This window comes from Panthera onca, chromosome F1 (genome assembly GCF_046562875.1).
Source record: "Panthera onca isolate mPanOnc1 chromosome F1, mPanOnc1 haplotype 2, whole genome shotgun sequence".
NCBI lineage: Eukaryota > Metazoa > Chordata > Mammalia > Carnivora > Felidae > Panthera > Panthera onca.
Window position 1 is genome coordinate 66,688,189 of NC_138355.1, and position 20,134 is coordinate 66,708,322.

At 45.5% G+C, this 20,134-nt stretch overlaps 1 protein-coding gene across 1 annotated transcript; it reads right to left on the bottom strand.

Moving 5' to 3' along the window:
- Nucleotides 1–159: 159 nt before the first annotated feature.
- Nucleotides 160–15,646, bottom strand: SLAMF7 (SLAM family member 7). The gene is made up of 7 exons (XM_060644527.3): nucleotides 15,101–15,646; nucleotides 5,125–5,457; nucleotides 3,579–3,851; nucleotides 3,248–3,364; nucleotides 2,209–2,312; nucleotides 1,417–1,479; nucleotides 160–661 (listed from the first exon to the last, which is right to left on the bottom strand). Exons 1-7 carry the CDS (start codon nucleotides 15,150–15,152, stop codon nucleotides 590–592), a joined length of 1,014 nt encoding a protein of 337 aa, XP_060500510.1. The 5' UTR covers nucleotides 15,153–15,646; the 3' UTR covers nucleotides 160–589.
- Nucleotides 15,647–20,134: the final 4,488 nt, after the last annotated feature.

Sequence of the window (20,134 nt, forward strand, 5' to 3'; positions counted from 1 at the left end):
GTCAATTCAGTGATTTTTTTTTTTTTTTTTACCATTTTCTTTTTTTTTTTATGGTGAAAAATTTTATATTTAGATTTAGCCAGCTGGACTCAGTTTAGATGATCCCAATTTTGTTGGCAACATCCAAAACATCATAGTCGGGAGCCAGTCGAACATATGTTTCCTTTTCTCCATCAGGCCTGATCAGAGTGTTGACCTTGGCCACGCCAGTATCGTAGAGCTTCTTCACGGCCTGTCTGATCTGGTGCTTGTTGGCCTTGACACCCACAATGAAACAAGTGTGTTGTGTCTTCCATTTTCTTCTTCACGGCTGACTCGGTAGTCAGGGGGAGCTTGATGATGGCACAGTGGTCAAGCTTGTTTCTCCTGAGGCTGCTCTTCCCAGGATATTTGGGCTGCCTTTGGAGATGCGGTGTTTTGGGCCGCCGGAATGTAGGTGACGTGCAGATCTTCTTCTTTTTTTATGACTGTGGACACCTTTCAGCACTGCTTTCTTGGCCTTCAAAGCCTTTTCTCTGGCTTTGGCTTTGGGAGGGGCAGGGGCTTCCTTCTTCGCCATCTTCATGAGGCAGAAGCAATGCACTGCTGTTTAGTTGACGATCTCATAGGTAAATAACGTTGGTGTGTCTGGGGATATGGGTGTAGAGTGGGGCTCCTCCATCTGTTAGGCAGATATAAAGATCAGAGGTAGAGGTGGGAGGGCTCTGGATCCCACCAGAAGACCCCACCATCCCAGACACTCTTCCTAGCCAGGGTCACCCAATTATTACTTAAGTTCCAACCACATTTATCTTGTTGAATGCTTAATGAACTGCACTTTACTTCCAATAATCCTATTGCTTTCCTAAGTAAAGTGCTAACTAAGCAAAGTGCTTTGCCCAATCTCATCTTTTCTGATCTGGTTGAGAGGAGAGACAAGACAGTATCACTACTTCTTTGAAGCGTGATCTGTGAAGGATTAAACTTTAAAGCTTAGCACGTTAGTAGTCTGACTAGGGAGAGGGTGCAAACACGATGCAACATAGCTAGACCAAAGAAAAGCAGCAGAAATTTCTCCCACCTCCGGCTTACTGGTGGCTCAGCAGCAAGCTGGCATTGCCTCCCCAGCCCTCTGAAGCATGACCCAAGCCTTGGACTTTTCTCAACCCAAATCTTCAGGATCCTGCTGATTTTCCCTAGAACTTCTTCTCTCCCTTTCTATTTGTTCCATATTACCCCATTCAACTCCTAACACATAATTCTCATTTATTCTGTTTATTCTTGGGTAACCCTCAGCAAAGAGAATGGGAACATACCGGGGAAACGTTTAATACCAGAGAATACAAGATCTTTGGGGCCCAAGACATTTTTCGCTAAGCTTGAACCAGGAAAAAGGATGAGACAAGTAAGGTGAATCTCAGCTCTAAAGCTTCTTACCTTTTGAGGTATTTGCACTGAGAAATAAAGTGTTTTTTCTGGATTTTCCTCTGGAATAGTTTTCTATTAAAAAAAAAGAAGAAACCATAAGGTCAGCTGGACAAGGCCAAAGAGACACCCAGAGTCTAGAGAAGGGAAAGCAGAGATGGGAGAAGGGGCAAGAAGGAAGAGAGGTTCTGGACCAGGAATGGGGAAAGGAGAAGCTCTTGTTGGTGAGTGTTATTATAATTATTAATAACTTCTTTTCAAGAAGGCATTGCCTGATTTTTAAACTGTGTTGTATTTAAATAAGTTTAAAAATGTGTAAGATATAGAAGTCCTGTGAGCTATGAGCAGCCTAAGGTGATGGACGTATAATGGGAAGTAATATTGTTAAAGTTGCAAGTAAATTTTTCCATTAGCCTGAAGGGTCCTTGGAGCAAATATGTGAGGATCACTGATGGGTCAAAACAACAGAACTACATTATAACTTAAACATCAGGCCAGAGTCACGCTTTTCTACCTGCCGTCCTTTGAAAAAGAAATTGGGCTTGTTGAGTGGCCCTTGTGAACTCTGGAGGGAAGGGAAGATTCCATGGATCACATGGTGAGCATTACTGGCTGGGTCAGAAACAGAGGCCACCAAATCCTGCACAAGACAGAATTCATAAGGACTTGGGGAGACACATGGGGTTTCAAGGACTATACATCCTCATACCCATGTTACCCAAGTCCATGCAGAAATTTCAACTAAAGCAAGAAGGGCCTTAGAGAATAAGATCAGGCTCCAGGAAAGATAGAAAAAGGACTCACATCAACGCAAGTGATTGTGTCGTAAACTGGGGTCTCTCCAGACGGGGGGTGGTAGTTAGGAATTTCCTGATGAGTGTCCATTCCCTTCCTCTCTTCAATGGACTCTGAAAGTGAGGTGGGAGAGGATCAGGGCCAAACCTCCTTCCACTCACCACCCCCACCAGCTCACCCCCTGGAAGACCCACTTAAGGTTACTGCCATGCTGAGTCCCTACAACTGAAGGGTGTTTCAGGACATGGGACTCTCAGTGCTACACTCAGGGAGATCCCACGATGAACTGGTTACTCTCAGCACTTCACTTCCCAATTTTTGGGCCAAGTCAGCCAAAAGGGGAAGCAGAGCAAGTCAGAAATGCCTTCAGAGCTCTTTCAAGAGGGAAGAAAGATTTTGACATTTGCAATTTATACACAACTGGTGCTTAGGTCCCTCCCCAACACCCCACACGAACAGTATCAGTGGGAACCTGAGGAAACAAATCAGCAGGGTTTAGGGATGCAGAGCCTGGGATATGGCATGGAAAGAGGCAGAGACAGACTTCTCCAGGAGGAATGCATCTAGACTGAGGTACAGAGTAAAGAGAGGTCTCTGGAATTGGTCCGGTGACGAGGGCCAGAACTGGTTTGGGGCCTCTGACAAGGATGGGGATTGGAAGCGCTGATTAGAGTGTGCAGCTCTATGGGACCTCAGAGTTGGAGGCTGTCACCTCCCGGGTCGGGGGAGCAGAGTCAGCAGTGTGGGGTTTGTGTCATCCGGAGAGCCAGCAAGTCCCTTTGGGGGAAGGGTAGGGGTGGCACTGGGGAGGGAACTGGGAGGAGTTTGGTCTTAGGGGAGGAGTTAAGGACTCCGGCACTCGCTTACTCCAGAACTAAGGAGTGAAGGTTGATTGTGTTCTCCTTGAGGACACAGAGTATGGCTTCTTCATTTCTGTATCCTTAGTGCCTAGTATTGAGCCTGGCACACAGCTCAACGTATGTTTGTTGAATAAACGAGGGGGCACACGCACGGGTGAGGCTGAAGGCAAAAAGAGTGTATGCTCTACCTTTTCTTTTTTCTCTCTGCATAATCAACAGAAACGGCATCAGTGCAAAGGCAATGATCAGCAACAGCACCCCCAGGGAAGCCAAGATCATGAAGGATTCTGAGTCAGCAGCCGCACCTTTAAAGACAGAATGGGTGGAGGCACAGGGAAGGGAGAAGAGTCAGATAGGGAAAATGACCCAACTTTTGAGGCAAGTGCCACCTCCCTCCCAGTCTGGTAAGTTCCCGGGGGTCTCCAGTTTTCACGGGCTGTTCCCAAGGGGACCAGGGACTGAAGAAGGTATAGGTCCTGAGACCAGAGGCCCCTGGAGAGAGAGAGGAGAGAGAGTCACCTTCACAGAGCTTCCAGGCAAAGATGGGGTTTGAAGAGTTGCTGCTGATGGGGTTCCTGACCACACAGATGAAGATCGTGTCCCTTTCTCCCAGCCTCCAGGATATGGGGAGGATGGAGCCATTATGGGACTCATTGGCTGCCTGCCCCAGGGACTCCCAGCTGTAGGTCACATCCTCTCCTCCCTGGTCCATGAAGCATGTCAGATTGGTGAGACAGGTGCCATTCTCATTGCTCTGCAGACCCATGGTAACTTTGGGCTTTGATAGGTGTTCTGCAAAAGAGAAACAGACCACCAAGGGTGGAAACTATGCCTTTTCTGAATTATTCTTGTAGATCTCGGACTGAATCTCTGTGGTGCTACAGAGCAGAGAGGGAGCAGCAGTTCAGGGAAGAATTCTTATTCTTGTCTGGGAAGGAGCTACCTAGGTCTGGTTTCCCACAGCTACCTAAAGGCACCGATAGCAGTAGAAATAATAATAATAATACAACAAGAAAGCAGCTGCCGTTTTCAACGCACAGCTATACGGCCAGCCTTGTGCTAGATGCATTGTGGCTGTGAGCTAATTTTATCTTTTCCAGAGGCTCCCCATTCTTCTGTCCTCAGGCTTCCTTGAAGCGACTTTCGCTTTACTCTCCGGGAGAGAATAGTGTGGGAAAAATACCTCTGGTCCCCCCCCGCCCCCTTCTGCTCACTGTTCTCCCCTAGAGAATGAGCAATTTGCTCATTGATGAGATGGTGAGAGCCTGACACCCACCCTCTACATTTCTCTACTACATCTGTCTACTTTGCGCTGTTACGATTTCTGTTTAGATGCGGTTTGACCTTTTCCCCCTCCCCCAGCTAGTCTGGCCACATAATGCGTGTCCCCCTGATCCCCTCAATTATGTCCATATGGAGGGCCACCTGGCTCAAGGTCCATAGCCTACATCTTAAGGGCAAACCTGGAGGCCCATCTCCTGGCATCCCTTGTACTGTAGCTCAGGGAGTGAGACAACTATTCTTACAGCTGGTTGAGTCATTGTTTTGTAAGTTCATCTTCCCTGAGTGATCTAGAGTTGGGGGAAAATATTTCTCCTATCTAGCTTCGTCCGAAAAAAGAACTGATATTTTTATCTTCCTCCTGATTCTTGTGTCCGTTTCTCAATTGGTTGGCGTTGGTAGGGGAGAAGGTGTAATTGATGTTTATACACAAAAGTCTTTCTAAGATAGGGATCACTTTCTTCCTCATCACAGATACGGAAACGAAGTTTCACAGAGCTTAAGTAACCTGGCGAAGGCTATGCAGTTAGTAGGCAGAGCAGCCAGCATTTGGCTTGTGTGGTCGCTGTGTCCCACATCATCCATTGTCTATACTGCATTGCCTCTCACAGTCTCTGAACAGGAAGGGAACTTAGGGGTCAACTACATTCACTTCATCCATGCAAGAGTTCCCTCTTCCACATTCTTGCTAAGAGTTCATCCAACCTCTGCTGGAACAGCTCCAATATCAGAGTTTACCACTTTATGAAAACAGTCATCCACTTTGGGAACTGATTCTGCTCACCATAGACACGCAGCCTATACTCCTGGCTGAAGGAGTCTTTGAGGGAAGAGCTGTATATCACCATGCGGTAGTCACCAGAGTCATTCTTACTCAGTTTGCTGAGCTTCAGGGAGTAGTTTCCTTGTAAAAACTTCACCCTTTCCTTGTTATGACTGTGGGTCACTATGACGTTGGCTTGTCTGTCTGGCATTTTTGGCTCTATGGTGACGAGAGGGGTTGTGTTGAACGTCCAGACGATAGTGTCTATCTGAATTCCTGGGAGCTTCAGAGGGAAAGTCACAGACCCACCAAGGTTACCAACCAGCTCCTTCGGGGCTCCAGAGGTTGCTGGCCCTGCAGAGACAGAGAACCGTAAAATAAACCCATGTCCCTGCCCTTGTCACCAATTATTCGCCTGCTTTGGGTCCTGGGAAGGTCCTGAGAAACCCTGTGGAGCCAACCCAACCAACCTCTGGGAAACCCTTTGAAACCTCACTCACACGAAGGCACTGAGGTCAGAGCGCCTTGCCTGAAAGCAGTGACTGCAGGCGAACCCATCCCTTCCCCGAGACCTCAGTCTGGAAAGACCACACTCTGAGGTAGGTCATAAGGCCCAGCTCCATCCTTGACAAGTTCCCGTTAGGGGACAAGTGGGGAGCTTACTGTCCCCGTCCCCCAGACTCCCTTGGGAGAACTGATTTGGATGCAGAAGCACAGACCAGACACTGGGGAGGGAGCTCTAAGTTCCTAATGATAACAATATCTGGGAAACTTGGTCTTCTGTTTTAGGGTAGACTAAGGTGCATTCAAGATCATCCCTGAGTGAGGTTCTCATTGACCTGAATTTCAGTGTCCTTCGTTGAGTGGAAAGGCAAGGGGTGAGTTACTGGGTGCTCTGCAGTATGTCCAGGGGCACCCGTGATCCTTACGTCCAACAATTAGGACTTGTAGTGAGGCTTATTTAACTCTTAAAACAATGCTTAGAGGAAGGATTCATATATATATATATATATATATATATATATATATATATATATATGGAACTTGAGCCACAATGAGGTTAAATGACTTGTTGAAATTACAGTCTGTAAGAGGGAAAGCCCACATCAGTACCCACAGGGTCGAGGTCTTATAGGTCACTGTTTACAGATGAGAGAACTAAATGCCAGAGGCTGAGAGAACTTACTCAAGGATCACAAATAGCGGTGAACCAAAACCAGAACCCAAAGCTTCTTAAAGGTGTTCTCCGTAAAAGCACAAAACCCAGTTTTCTTCCCTTCTGCCTCTTACCGTAATGCATCACGCTGAAATTTCTAAGAGAATTTTTATTAGTTCCATCACGGAAAGCACAAAAAGGAAAAAAAAAAAAAACAAACGAAGAAAACCTTTTTAAGTCATCTCTCTGCCCAGTGTGGGGCTGGAACTCATAACCCCGAGATCAAGGGTTGCATGCTCTACCTACTGAGCCAGCCAGATGCCCCAAGAAAATCTCTTTCAAATCCAACAGAGCAGCCAAACTATAGGTTCCTGACCATTGTATTATAATGAGGTAACTGCTGGTCCCCATTATGACTTTTGTAGGCTGCTTGCACTTTTGCCGTAGTTGGTCCTTCGACCATAAAAATTATATTTTATAACGTTTATTTATTTTTGAGACAGAGAGAGACAGAGCATGAACAGGGGAGGAGCAGAGAGAGAGGGAGACACAGAATCTGAAACAGGCTCCAGGCTCTGAGCTGTCCGCACAGAGCCCGACGCGGGGCTCGAACTCACGGACCGTGAGATCATGACCTGAGCCGAAGTCAGACGCTTAACCAACCGAGCCACCCAGGCGCCCCAAAAATTATATTTTATGACCGCTTTGGCATAACGATGAATTGTAATGCCAGCTGGATTCATTATTATATATTAATTGTTATCATTATACTTGCTTTTCTTCTGATTCTGAAATTAAAACTATCGTAGGTCCCGGGCACTGTGCCTCAGTGGCTCTGTATGATTGACCAAGCATCCAGGTTCTATTTCTATATGTTGCCATATTTTTTAAATCGAAGTAGAGTTTCATATTAGTTTTAGGTGTGCAACACAGTAAGCCAACAATTCTATACGTGACGCAGTGTTCCCTATGATAAGCATAGTCGCCACCTGTCACCAGACTAAGTTATTACAATACTATTGACTCTAATCCCTGTCCTGTACTTTTCCTCCCTGTGACTTATTTATCTTATAGTTCAAAGTTTGTACCTCTTAATATTCTTCACCTATTTCACTCCACCCCTCAACCTCTCTGGCAACCACCAGTTTGTTTTCTGTATTTATGAGTCTGTTTCAATTGTTTTGGTTTTTGGTTCCACATATCAGTGAAATCATATGACGTTTGTCTGTCTCTGTCTGACCTCTATCACTTAGCATAACCCCCCTGGGTCCATCCATGTGATTGCAAATGGCAAGATCTCATTCCTTTTTATGGCTTAGTAATATTCCATCATGTATATACATCACATCCTCTTTATCCATTCATCTATTCATAGTCACTTGGGTTTGCTGCCACATCTTGGCTATTATAAATAATGCTGCAATAAACAAAGGGGGGGTGTGTATGTATCTTTGTGAATTTGTGTCTTCATTTTCTTTGGGTAAATACCCAGTGGTGGAATTACTGGGTCATATGATATTTCTGTTTTTAATTTTTTGAGAAAACGCCATACTGTTTTCCACAGTGGGTGCACCATCGACATTCCCACCAACAATGTGCTAGGATCGCCTTTTCTCCACATCCTCACCAACACTTGTTATTTCTTGTCTTTTGGATCCTAGCCATTCTGATAGGTGGGAGGTGATATCTCAGGGCGGTAGATTTGCATTTCCCTGATAATTAGTGATGTTGAGCATCTTTTCATGTGTTGGTTGGTCATCCCTACGTCTTCTTTGGAAAAATGCCTCTTCAGGTTCTCTGCTCATTTTTCATTGGATTATTATTATTGTTATTTTAGCATTGAGTGTTACCATAATATCTTCTACCCCTGTGGCACCGCTGTAACTTATCCCTCTTCTAGTAAAATACAAATTCCTGTACTGGCCTCTCCAGATATCGAAAATGGCTGCACTATTTTTTCCATAGTCTCTGTTACAACCCAACTACTCTGACAGAGTTCCCAATATAGTTGCTATGTATTAAGGTTGAATCCGTGCCCAACCCTTGTTGTAAAGATTATGCCTAATACGTAAAACGATTCTGAAAACTTGGAATTTTGATCCCTTTGCACAGGGATCAGCAACCTATAATCCATGGGCCAAATGTGGCCCGCTGCCTGTTTTGGTAAAGAAAGTTCAAATTGAACACAGCCATGTTCTTGTGCTTACATAGTGTCTCTTGCTGCTTTTCCATTACCAAGGCTGACTTGAGAAGTTACAATAGAGACTATATCCTCTGCAAAGGCTAAAATATTGACTATCTGACCCTTTACAGCAAAGGTTGTCAGCTCATGATTGGATGAGAAAACTGAGATTCAAAAAAAAAACCTAAGTAACTTGTCCAAAGGCACAAAGCTAGTAGGTGATGATTTGTTGAGGATTTAACCCAATGTCCCCCCATTGGTTTAGTCTGAAGGCCCTCGGGCATTTGTGCCAGCTCTAGCCCTCTCCCCTTCATCAGCTCCCAGGAGGGCTCAGATGTCAACCCTGAAGACTTTGGGCCTCACAGATCCTGGTTTCCCCTTCATGTCCTTCGGTGAACTTCCCTCAAGCCCGAGCTGAGCTGCCGGTGCCCCAGAGTAAGGGAATCTGATGCCACTAAATGTTCACCTAGTCCCCCTAGTCCCTCGATCACAGTTTTGGGATCTTGACCAACCTTTTTTTTTTTTGGGGGGGGGGGTAAATTTGTGTCCAAAAGTACTGGCTTCTTCCCAACCTTTTTCTTTGCGGGCACGGGGGGGGGGGGGGGTAAATTTATGGCTTCTTCCCCTGGGCAAATGCCTTTTGAGGGGCTGATTCCTGTTCGAAACATTTCTGGCCCCTTGTCCCCATAATTTATCAGTCAGTGCATATATATTTTAGATCCATCAACCATTTATTAAATCATTATGTTAAATAATCTGATTTTTCAAAAAGCTTCTCCCCTGCATCTCTAATACTGAAGTAGGATGGTTTCCAGTGGCTTAACCGTCTCAACGGGTGTCTAAACAGTCCCAGTACATGCAACAAAGTCCATTTCGTTTTCAATTTTTGACTGATCAACTAATGTTTGTGTCCTTTTACTTCAACAATAAGGTGAATATTCTGCAGCCAAATGAAGGTCGGGTATCCCCTGGCCCTAAATAGGTGCAGTCCTGGATTTAGGGCACCTTTGACTAATATCATTTTCGCATGAGGTCTGGGGGGAGATGCGTAAGCTGGGGAGGTGGCAAAATGCAAGGATGTGGCTTTAGTGGCTGTGTGCACCCATTTAGGCCATGCACGATTATTCTTCTCACTTGTTCACACATGTGGTTCTATTGTTTTCAGGCTGAATGTCAAGAGATGCAAATTTCGTGTGGCAATATACATAAAAAAATTCATTGCTCCTTGTCAGTATGAAATTGGAAGACCTCATGGTGCAAATTGCCCACAGGAGCCTAGAGGGAGTCTATCGTTCTACCTTAATTGTATCTTCAGGATGAAAAGACAGGTCATGAAAGAAGAAAGTGGTTCCATGCCATTCCCCAAATGTGAGTTGAGAGGCTAGGGGGCCAGGTGGGTGCGTCCTAACCAGTTTTATTTCCTCCTCTGTGGAAAGACCTTCCCAGAGTTTCACAACTCGGTTTTTCAGAGTTGGTGGGGGGGAAAAGGGATCCAGAAACAAGAGACTTCTCTTCTCAGTATGCCAAGACTGAACCGGAGCTTCGCGTTCTGTGGTTGGCTTTTCCACCTGCCCTGATCCTATCGAATTTTACCATGCCTAGGTAGGTCATGGTTTCCTCTTTCAGTCACTCCTTCCCCTAGCAAGGATTTATTTTGTTCCACATTTGTGCCAGGAGTTCCATATTTGTGTCTAGGAGCTGAGGATATAACTAGGGAGCAACTCCTCCTCATGGGGTCAGGAGATAGTCGTTAATTAACTACCTGTATGGGTTATAAAACGGGATGTAGCAGGCACTTGGGGAACCTACAGTAGGGAAAGTGAACTCCAGAGATTGAGTGGATACGAACACCCACCAAAAAGGCCCAGGAGGTTTGGGCCTCAAGAGACTCATCTACCCTCCCACCTGGAGGACCGGCGCAGTGACTGTCCTAACTCGCCTCCTCTGCATCCACTTTACCCTTTCCTCATTTTGCAGCAGCTGCATGGGTTGGGTAAGACTGACAGGCGCCTAGCTCAAGGGGTAGCCTTCCTCTGGCATGGTAATGAGCTCAACAGTATCACGTGACCTGGGCTGACTCCTCAAAAAGGTCCAGGGCTTTTGCTCAAGGGCAGGATGACCCTATGATGCCGTGAGAAGACATGACGTCACTGACTACCGCCGGACAAGCAGCCAGCCTCCCTCACCCGACTCCCAGTTTACTTTGTACCCCACATTTTTTTTTGTGCTTTATCCGTCTCTCTGCCCGTCCAAGTATTATTCAAGACCCATAAAGCCCTTCCCCGAGCAAGCCTCCACTTTTTTCTCACATCCACCCCCTGAAATTTACCACACTTGATTTTCTACTTTAAAGTCCCCAGAAGGAGTTATTCCCCTGGGTGGTGGGTGAACGTACCATTTGTTGACCAATAACTGGTCACCTGGTGGTGAGGTCCCGGGTCACACCCAGGGAGGGATGGGGATGGCCAGGCCGTATGGAACAGTGTGAAAGGGGTAGTGCTCTGGCCTAACCGGGAGCCAGGAGACCCGGGTTCATTCTGGTTCCTCTGTGATAAGCAACAAACACTCGGTATCACTCTTTAGCTCCTAAACTGGTTTAATGGGCGTTAGGCTTTTTTATTTCTGAAAGTAACTCCATGAGATTGAGGTTACTAAAACTTCACCTTACTGATGAGGACACTGGGGCTCCAAGATGCTGAGTGATTTCCCCACGGCCCCGATCCGAGAAGTGGTGGATGTGGGATGAGAAGCTAGCAGGTCCTTCTGTCTCAGAGGCCTAAGCTCTTCACACGGCTGCCTTGCCACTGAGCACTTTGAGTTTCAGTGTTTTCAACTCTCATAGAGAAAAATAACCTTTATTTGCCAGAATTTGGGCTGGATGAAGGGGCAACATGGATTTGAAAGCATTTTGAGAAGTTCAGAGCTGTCTGCCAACGGGTGGTGGGGAGGGAAGCCGTGTCTAGGAGACAGGCCTTGAGAACGCTTCTCATTTTTACTTCTCATTTCCCTAAGGATGGCTAGAAGCGAGAAACAGATTTCCCCAAATTTCTTTGGTTGGCTTCTCAGCAGGATGCACTTCTCAGAAGATGGTCTGGAGCCTAATGCTTTTGACCATTCACCGGCTAATTCACGGCAGAATGGTTATGCCCAATCACCCCGCATGGTAAGAACTCCCGCAGCAAACGTCCCCTGCCAACCTGCCTTTGGAGGTGGGGGGGGGGGGGAGCTGGAGCAGGAGGCCCTCTGCCTTCTGTCCCGGCCAAGATTCAGATGTTTTGACAGCAGGAGCATCAGCCCTAAGACACTGTTCACAACAGGAAGGGACAACAGCTCCTCCCCTTTGTCACGTACCTTTCCTCTGGGTTATCACTTCCTCCACCATAACCTGTTTCCCCCCACAAGACTTAAGAGATGAGTGGAGAAGGGGGGAGCTGGGTGGCTCAGTTGGTTAACGGTCCATTAGCGGTCCATTAGAATGTACCAGCATCTCATGGCATCCTCTTCATGGAAGCCAGAGCATCTCAGAGCCGGGAGAGACCTTAGGGACTACGAAGTCCTATCCCACCTCACAGATGAGGAGACTGATGCTCCCTCCAAGGGTCACGGTGACGTGTGCTCAATCAGTGGAGCCAGGACTCCCAAGGCAGGGCTTCCCAAGCTATGCCCCCGCCACCCCTGAGGCCGGTGGCAGCGCCTCAGGGTGTTTCTGGAGAGCTGAGAGAAGGGCCAGGGGGTGAGAGATGGGGAGGGGCGATGGGAAGGAGGCTGGGGAACTCTTCTTGCGACAGGGAGGCTTCCACGCCGTGCAGGAATTTACATGTTTGATTCTGCATAAGGTTGTGTTTCATAAAAGCAGACTGTTGCTTAAGAAAGAAAAACACCAATTTTGGAAACTACTGTTCTTTTTTTTTTTTTTTTTTTTTTTGGAAACTACTGTTCTTTACCCACCTTCCCCTTACCTCATGTACCACAGAAAGAGGATTTTAAATCAGCACTATGTCTTAGGTACGTGAGACAGAGGTTGCCCCTCGGTCATCTACACCCCCACTCCCTCTTGGCTCTTCTGGTCTTTTTCAACATCTCCTCAATACCTGCTCACCCACGTTTTCTGTTTTCCTTTCTTTTTTTTTTTTTTTTTTGGAGAGGGGTGGTGGAGGGGCAGAGGGAGAGAGAGAGAATCTTAAGCGGGCTCCATGCCCAGCGCGGAGCCTGACGTGGGGCTTGATCTCATGACGGTGAGACCCTGACCTGAGCTGAAATCAAGAGTCGGATGCTTACCTGACTGAACCACCGAGGGTTGTTTTCTTTCTTTAAATTGTCTCCTCGGGGCGCCTGGGTGGCTCAGTCGGTTAAGCGTCTGACTTCGGCTCAGGTCACGATCTCGCTTGCGGTTTGCGGGTTCGAGCCCCGCGTCGGGCTCTGTGCCGACAGCTCGGAGCCCGGAGCCCGCTTCGGATTCTGGGTCTCCCTCGCTCTCTGCCCCTCCCCCGCTCACGCCCTGTCTCTCTCTCTCACTCTCTTTCTCAAAAATAGAGAAACATCAAAAAATTTTTGAAAACATTGTCTCCTCAGCCCCGCTGTATCACTTAGTCCTCCCAAAATCTGTGAGGGAGAAGCGGACCATTGAGCCCATTTTCCAGATGAGAATCCTGAGTCCGCAAGAGCTGTTTCTTGGCCCCTCTGAACGTGGCCAGGGTGGTTCCTGTTGGTACATCCACATCCTGAACCTGGAGTGACCTGCTCTCTTCTTGGGCATCTTCAGTCCCTACCTTGGCCTCGGGTAGCTGGAGAGGAGGTAAGGAATCTCAACAGCTCTCCTGGGGAAGATTCAGCTCAAATCCGCAATTACTTTTTTTTTTTTTTTTTTTTTCAACTTTTTTTTTTTTTTTTTTTTTTTTTTTATTTATTTTTGGGACAGAGAGAGACAAGCATGAACGGGGGAGGGGCAGAGAGAGAGGGAGACACAGAATCGGAAACAGGCTCCAGGCTCCGAGCCATCAGCCCAGAGCCCGACGCGGGGCTCGAACTCGCGGACCGCGAGATCGTGACCTGGCTGAAGTCGGGCGCCTAACCCACTGCGCCACCCAGGCGCCCCTCAAATCCGCAATTACTGAGGGCTTCTCCGGGGTCCAGCGCATTGTCAGGCAACTGGGTGTGATGAAAAGAACACTAACTAGCTTTGGAAACCCAGTCCCTGCCCTACTTTTTAACGGCCGTACCACCTCGCCCAAGATACCTGACCTCTCCAGCCTGAGTTTGCCCATCTAAGAACGGAGGGTGATGACGTCTATCTCACAGGCTCACGAGGACACGGTGTGACAAACGCCTTGGACGTGCAGCAGGAGCGTAATACATGCGATTAGTACTGTACTTGTTTGGTACCTGGTATCTCATTTAAAACATCACAATAATTCTGCAAGTTAGGCTGTGCGCTCGCGTACAGAGGCCGAGGACCTTACGACAATACGACGAGGTCAAACCCGGGGGTCCTTGTCCAGGGCTGGCACTGCTTCCTCTGCCCTGCCCACTAGAGGCCCTAGGACAGTCGTGGACTCCCTTCAACCACGGAGGGTGTAGCACCCAGTGCTGCCCACAGCTCGCGTTCCAGGTAAGCACCTGGGGGTTTGAAAAGCCCTGCTGTTTCCTCCCCCACTTCACATTTTTCAAGTTCCACTTCTGATTACTGTTTCTATTCAGGGAGCCGTTTGTAAAGCGAAAGCCCACGGTAGGACCACCTGCTTCGAGCCAGGAGCTTCCTAAAAGCATGCAAAATTCTAATGAACTCGGGGAAGGCGAGGGTCTGCTGATGCTGAACGTTCAGTGAGGCCGGGAAGGATTGGGAGCAGCGACCGACTGTGTGGTCTGGGGCAGGTCACCGCAGGAAGTCGTGGGGCGCCCACAAACGGACCACCTGTGCCAAGTCCCCAGAGGGAGACCTCATGGGGGTGCCCTGTGAGTTGGGTGACTGGAGAGATATTCCTAACTGATGGGGCTCCAGGTCCTTTCTGAGAGCTCTGAGGTTAGTAACATCTTCAGAGAGTAGAACCCTTGGGACCGGAGAAGCAACAGCCTCAGTCCTTCGTGTTAGTAAACATAAAGTGCCTACAGGAGGAGCCGCTCTTCTGAGTGGACACGGGTTGAATTGGCCCGGTTAAGGGAGAAAATTCAAATCTTTCCTGCCATTAACCTCCCTGTTATGCACAGTCACTGAAAATACCTTTCTAAGTATATTTAAAACCTATTTTTAAATATGTACTTCTAAATATTGAAAAAATATATACTTGTAAATAAGGAAACATTCACCAGTACGCTCTCATTTTGATTTTAAAGTTGCCCTCCAAGGGAAGGAAGGCTGAGGCTCGGGGAAGATAACATCTTTTATTTAATTCATGGCAGAACACAGGTCTTTCTGATTTCCAGCACCCTTCCTTCAGCCCTTCCTTCCCTGGGACAGTCAGAAGGGGCGACGGTCCCCAGAGCCATTCTTTCTCCTCTCGTTTCTTCGTGTCCTCTGATTTAGAGGTCACGAGATGCAGAAAATAATATGAGATGAGGGAGCAGAACTTCCTGAGTTGGCCAGAGTCCCAGAGTGGACTCCAAAGCCTAGAGGTGTACAGGATGGGGAAGGCAGTCAGGAGAACAGGACGGTCTGGACTCACCCGGATGCTGGCAGAGAAGGACAAGGATGAAGCATGCTGGGTAAGCAAGCATGTTGTTGTCTGGATGTCAGTCACTCAAATGATTCCGCCTCCTTTGCACGGTGCACACACCTCTCCTTTAGCTGACGTTTTTATAGGAGGGACCGTGAAAGTGACATGTGACCATGAGCTGTCTCTAGTTGGTTTTTTTTTTTTTCATGCTTGTTTCACTTTAGTTGTAGGTGGTCAATGAAAGGTGTCAGGAGTGAACTGAGTCCCAAAGGTGATGCAGACCCCATTTTACAGAGAAGAAACCAGGCTCACAGAGGCTAGGAATTGATTAAGGCCACGCAACCAGTCTTTTCTGCTATATTACATCATCTCTCAGATATTCAGAACAGAGGAAATGGAAGCAAAGAGAAGGTCAGAAGGAGGAACAAAGGGTGGCACAGGGAATAATAACAATATTTATTGGGCTTTGCTAAATCCCAGGAGCATATGCATTTTTTTTTTTTTAATTCCTGTGAGATACCACCATAATTCTTATTTTCTAGACGAGAAAGTGAAGGCTTGGACAATATTACAGCAAAATTAAAAAGTTATTTTAATTAAAAGAAACCATTATGAGAGGCAAAAAGGCAAGCCATATAGTCTGAAAAGGTATTTTTAATACTTTAATTCCACAACAGTCTTATATCCATAATCCATAAAGAAGTCTTACATATCAATGAGAATTAGGCAGACGACCCAATGCATAAGCGACTGAAATAGATACTTCATTAAAAAAAATTTTTTTAAGTTTGTTCATTTATTTTGAGAGGGAGAGAGAGAAAGAGAGAGTGGGGGAAGGGCAGAGAAAGAGGGAGACAAAGAATCCCAAGCAGGCTCCTCACTGCCAGGGCAGAGCCCAACATGGGGCTCGATCCCACAAACCGTGAGCTCATGACCTGGGCTAAAACCAAGAGCTGGATGCATGACAATCATAAATGTGTCTCAGTAGTAATCACAGATCTTCAAAAAGCAGAAAAAAAAAAGTTTCTCTTGGATAGAAGCCCAGGAGTAGGATTGCTGAGTCAGATGGTAAATGTCTGTTTAATTTCTTAAGAAACTGACCGACCATTTTCTAGAGTTGTAACATTTTACATTCCCACTGGTGCTTTGGGACAGCTTTGAGTCTTCTCTATCTTCATCAGCATTTGCTATTGTTACTATATTTTATTTTAGCTGTTTTAATAGATGTGCAGTAGTATCTTATTGGGGTTTTAATATTTAGTGTTTAAATCTCGGATCCGTCTTGAGTTGATTTTTGTATAAGGTGTGAAGTTTAGACTGAGGTGCATTTTCTCTGCCTGAAGATGTTCAATTATTCCAGCACCATTTGTCGAAAAGATAATCCTTTCTATATTTAAATGATTTTGCAATTTACGGAAAAATCACGTGGCCATACTTGCATGGGTGTATTTTGGGTTCTCTATTCTGTTCCATTCATTTACGTAATGTGATCACTGTTTTCCTAGAGCCCAAGTCTACTATTTTATTATTTCTTTGCTTCTTCTTCTTTGTTGCCATTGCCGTTCTTCTGTTTTACTTTCTTAGTCATTCTGTGGGTCACTTGAAATATTTTTTAAATTTCAGTTCATTCTTTTTTTTTTTTTTTTTTTTTTTAGTATTTATTTATTTCTGAAAGAGAAAGAGCGTGAGCAGGGGAGGGGCAGAGAGAGAGGGAGACAGAGGATCTGAAGCGGGCTCCGTGCTGTCAGTGCAAAGACCAATGTGGGGCTCGAACTCACGAACCGTGAGGTCATGACCTGAGCAAAAGTCAGACCCTTAACCAACTGAGTCACCCAGGTGCCCCTTGAATATTTTTTATAGTTTCATTTTGATTTATCTACAGTATATATATTTTTTAATGTTTTATTTATTCTTGAGAGAAAGAGAGAGCACGAGTGAGGAAGGGGCACAGCGAGAGAGGGACACAGAATCGGAAGCAGGCTCCCGGCTCTGAGCTGTCAGCACAGAGCCCGACGTGCGGCTCAAGTCCATGAGCTGTGAGATCATGACCTGAGCTGAAGTCGGACGCTCGACCGACTGAGCCACCCAGGCGCCCCATATCTACAGTGTATCTTGAACAGATTTCTAAATGGCTGCTTTATGCATTTTATTATACATACATAAGTTATGGTCTACTGGTATTGACATTTTACCAGTTCAACTAAAGTGTAAAACCTTACTTGTATTAGATTCTTTTACTGTCCTTTCCTAATAACTTATCTTAAATATATCCTTTATATACATTGAGGACCATGTAAGGTAATGTTATAGTTTTTGCTTCAATTATCAAATATAATTTAGAAAACTCAAGAGGAGAAGGATAGTCTATTATATTTATCCATATATTTAAAAAATGTTTGTTTATTTATTTATTTTGAGGGGGGAGGGACAGAGAGAGAGAGAGAGAGAGGGAGAGAGAGAATCCCAAGCAGGCTCCACCCTACGTGGGCCTCAAAACCCACAAACCGTGAGATCATGACCTGAACTGAAATCAGGAGTTGGACGCCTAACTGACAGAGCCACCCAGGTGCCACCTCTCCAGCTTTTAGAATTATCTTGTGGTTGTGTTTTATATATAATGTCCAGTATTTTTATCTGTACTTAGTGGGGAAAATAAAGAGAAATGTGTCTACCTCATCTTTTCTGGCACGAAGAACACGATCATGTGTTTTTATATCCTTTCTCTCTTCTGACTCCAATGAAATCATGGTGACATCTTGTAAAAGGACTTTGTTAATTTGTGAAATGAATTCAACATGGATAACTTTTCTTTTCTTTTTAAAAAAAATTTTTTTAACGTTTATTCATTTTTGAGACAGAGAGAGACAGAGCATGAACGGGGGAGGGGCAGAGAGAGAGGGAGACACAGAATCGGAAGCAGGCTCCAGGCTCCGAGCCATCAGCCCAGAGCCCGACGCGGGGCTCGAACTCACAGACCGCGAGATCGTGACCTGAGTCGAAGTCGGACGCTTAACCGACTGAGCCACCCAGGCGCCCCATGGATAACTTTTCTTATCTGACTTGCAAAACACGGTAATGATAGAAGAAACATTTTCAAATCTTTTAAAGTCTATAGCCTTGTTGAAAACTAAGATAAACATACATCTAAAAGGAAACTTGATACCAAATTTATGAAAAGACAGGATAAGAAAATTATAGACCTGCGTCCCTTTTAACATAGTTGCAAAGATCCTAAATGAAACATTAACGAATCAAATCTAGTGGCGTGTCGAAAATATGTCATGATTAAATATCACTTATTCCAGGAATGTGAGAATAGGCCAATACTATTCGTTAATGAACTAGTGTCTTAGCCTGAGCAATGAGACAAGAAAAATAAATAAGCTGTATGTGGTTTAAAACAAGAGAGAAAAATTACCACTCTTTTCTGATCACATCACTGCTGATGTAGGGAATCCAAAAGAATCTGCAGACGAACTAGGAGAACTGATAAGAGAGTAAACAACGACGCCAGCAGACAGGTATAATTTTACACAGGTAATTTTTCTCACTTGGCTTACAGGTTGACACCTGTTTACTTATCTTGATCTAGTTTGATGAGGAGATAGAAGGGTATTTCACCCAATGTTACACAGAATTTTATTAACAGAGTCAGAATACAACACAAATATTTTGGCTTCAAGCCAGTGAGTTTTCCATTATGAGGTATCACCCATTTGTAAACATACTTCCACAAATGTGGAAATGGCAGAGACAGCAGCTTTGAAATACTGCGATTTCGAATGCTGACATTCTTGGCAAAAAAAAATGAGGTTGGAGAGGAGGTGTTTCACTGAAATCCGTCCAGCCATGGTTTTGAAGCAGATGCCTCATTCTCATTTAATTTCACTTTAGTGATTCCCACCATGGCTTTCCTTGTCCTAGAGCTGACCAAGCCAAAGTTTATGGGAAGATAGGAAAAGAAACTATTTTGATACGAGAAGCAGCAGAATTGGGCAGAATGACATCAGTGAAAAATCCTGGGGCACCCCATCAAGCCACATGTGGAGAGAGAAACTAAAACAATCTTTGGGCTGTGCTGAAACAGAAAAAAACTGCTTTTGTAACATAACACGTATTAGCAGCATGTGTCATTTAATCATTTTCTCTTTTTAAATTGGCCCATGAGACCCCATTCTTTCTTGGTTGTCTCCTACCCAAGCCTTCTCATTTTCCTTTGTTTAATGATGCAAATTTTCCCCGTCTATGAATATTGAAAAGTCTCTGGCTTTAGTCCTTAGACTCACTCATTTCTTTATTTACCCCAATTCCTTAGTCAAGTTCACTCAGTCTCTTGGTTTGAAATACCCAATTTTGTTTTCAGCTCTGACCTCTTTCCTGAATTCCAGGCTTGTGTATCCTACACTGGATCTCCATTTGAATGTATGAGGCATCCCAACCTCCCCCTGTACCAAATCAAACTCTTGCTTCCCTCCCTTTTTCCTCCCCCTCCACTTGTTTTCTTCATTTCAGTAAATTATAGCTCTAGTCATTAAGGTTTTCATGCCAGAAAATTACAATTATCCTCGACTCCACTTTCTCCTATCTCATATCCATTCACCAGCAAATTCTATTGTCGTTACTTTGGAATATGCTCAGAAACAGACTGCTTCTTATCAGTCTTACCAACCATCACCACCGCCGTCTCTTGCTTACATTATTGCAAAGGCTATTTAACTAATATCCTTGCTTCTACCTTGGTCTCCTGGAACTTATTCTTCACAGGTCACTAGAATGATCATTTTTTTTTTTTCTTTTTGAGAGAGAGAGAGAGAGACCTCGTGAGCATGTGCATGAGTGTGGGAGGGGCAGGGGGTAGTGTGTGAGAGAGAGAGAGAGAGAGAGAGAGACAGAAAGAGAGAGAATCTTAACCAGGCTCCATGCCCAACTCAGAACCCAACTCAGGGCTTGATCTCATGACTTGATTTCACGACTGTGAGATCATGACCTGAGCTGAAATCAAGCTTAACTGACTGAGCCGCCCAGGTGCCCCTAGAGTGATAC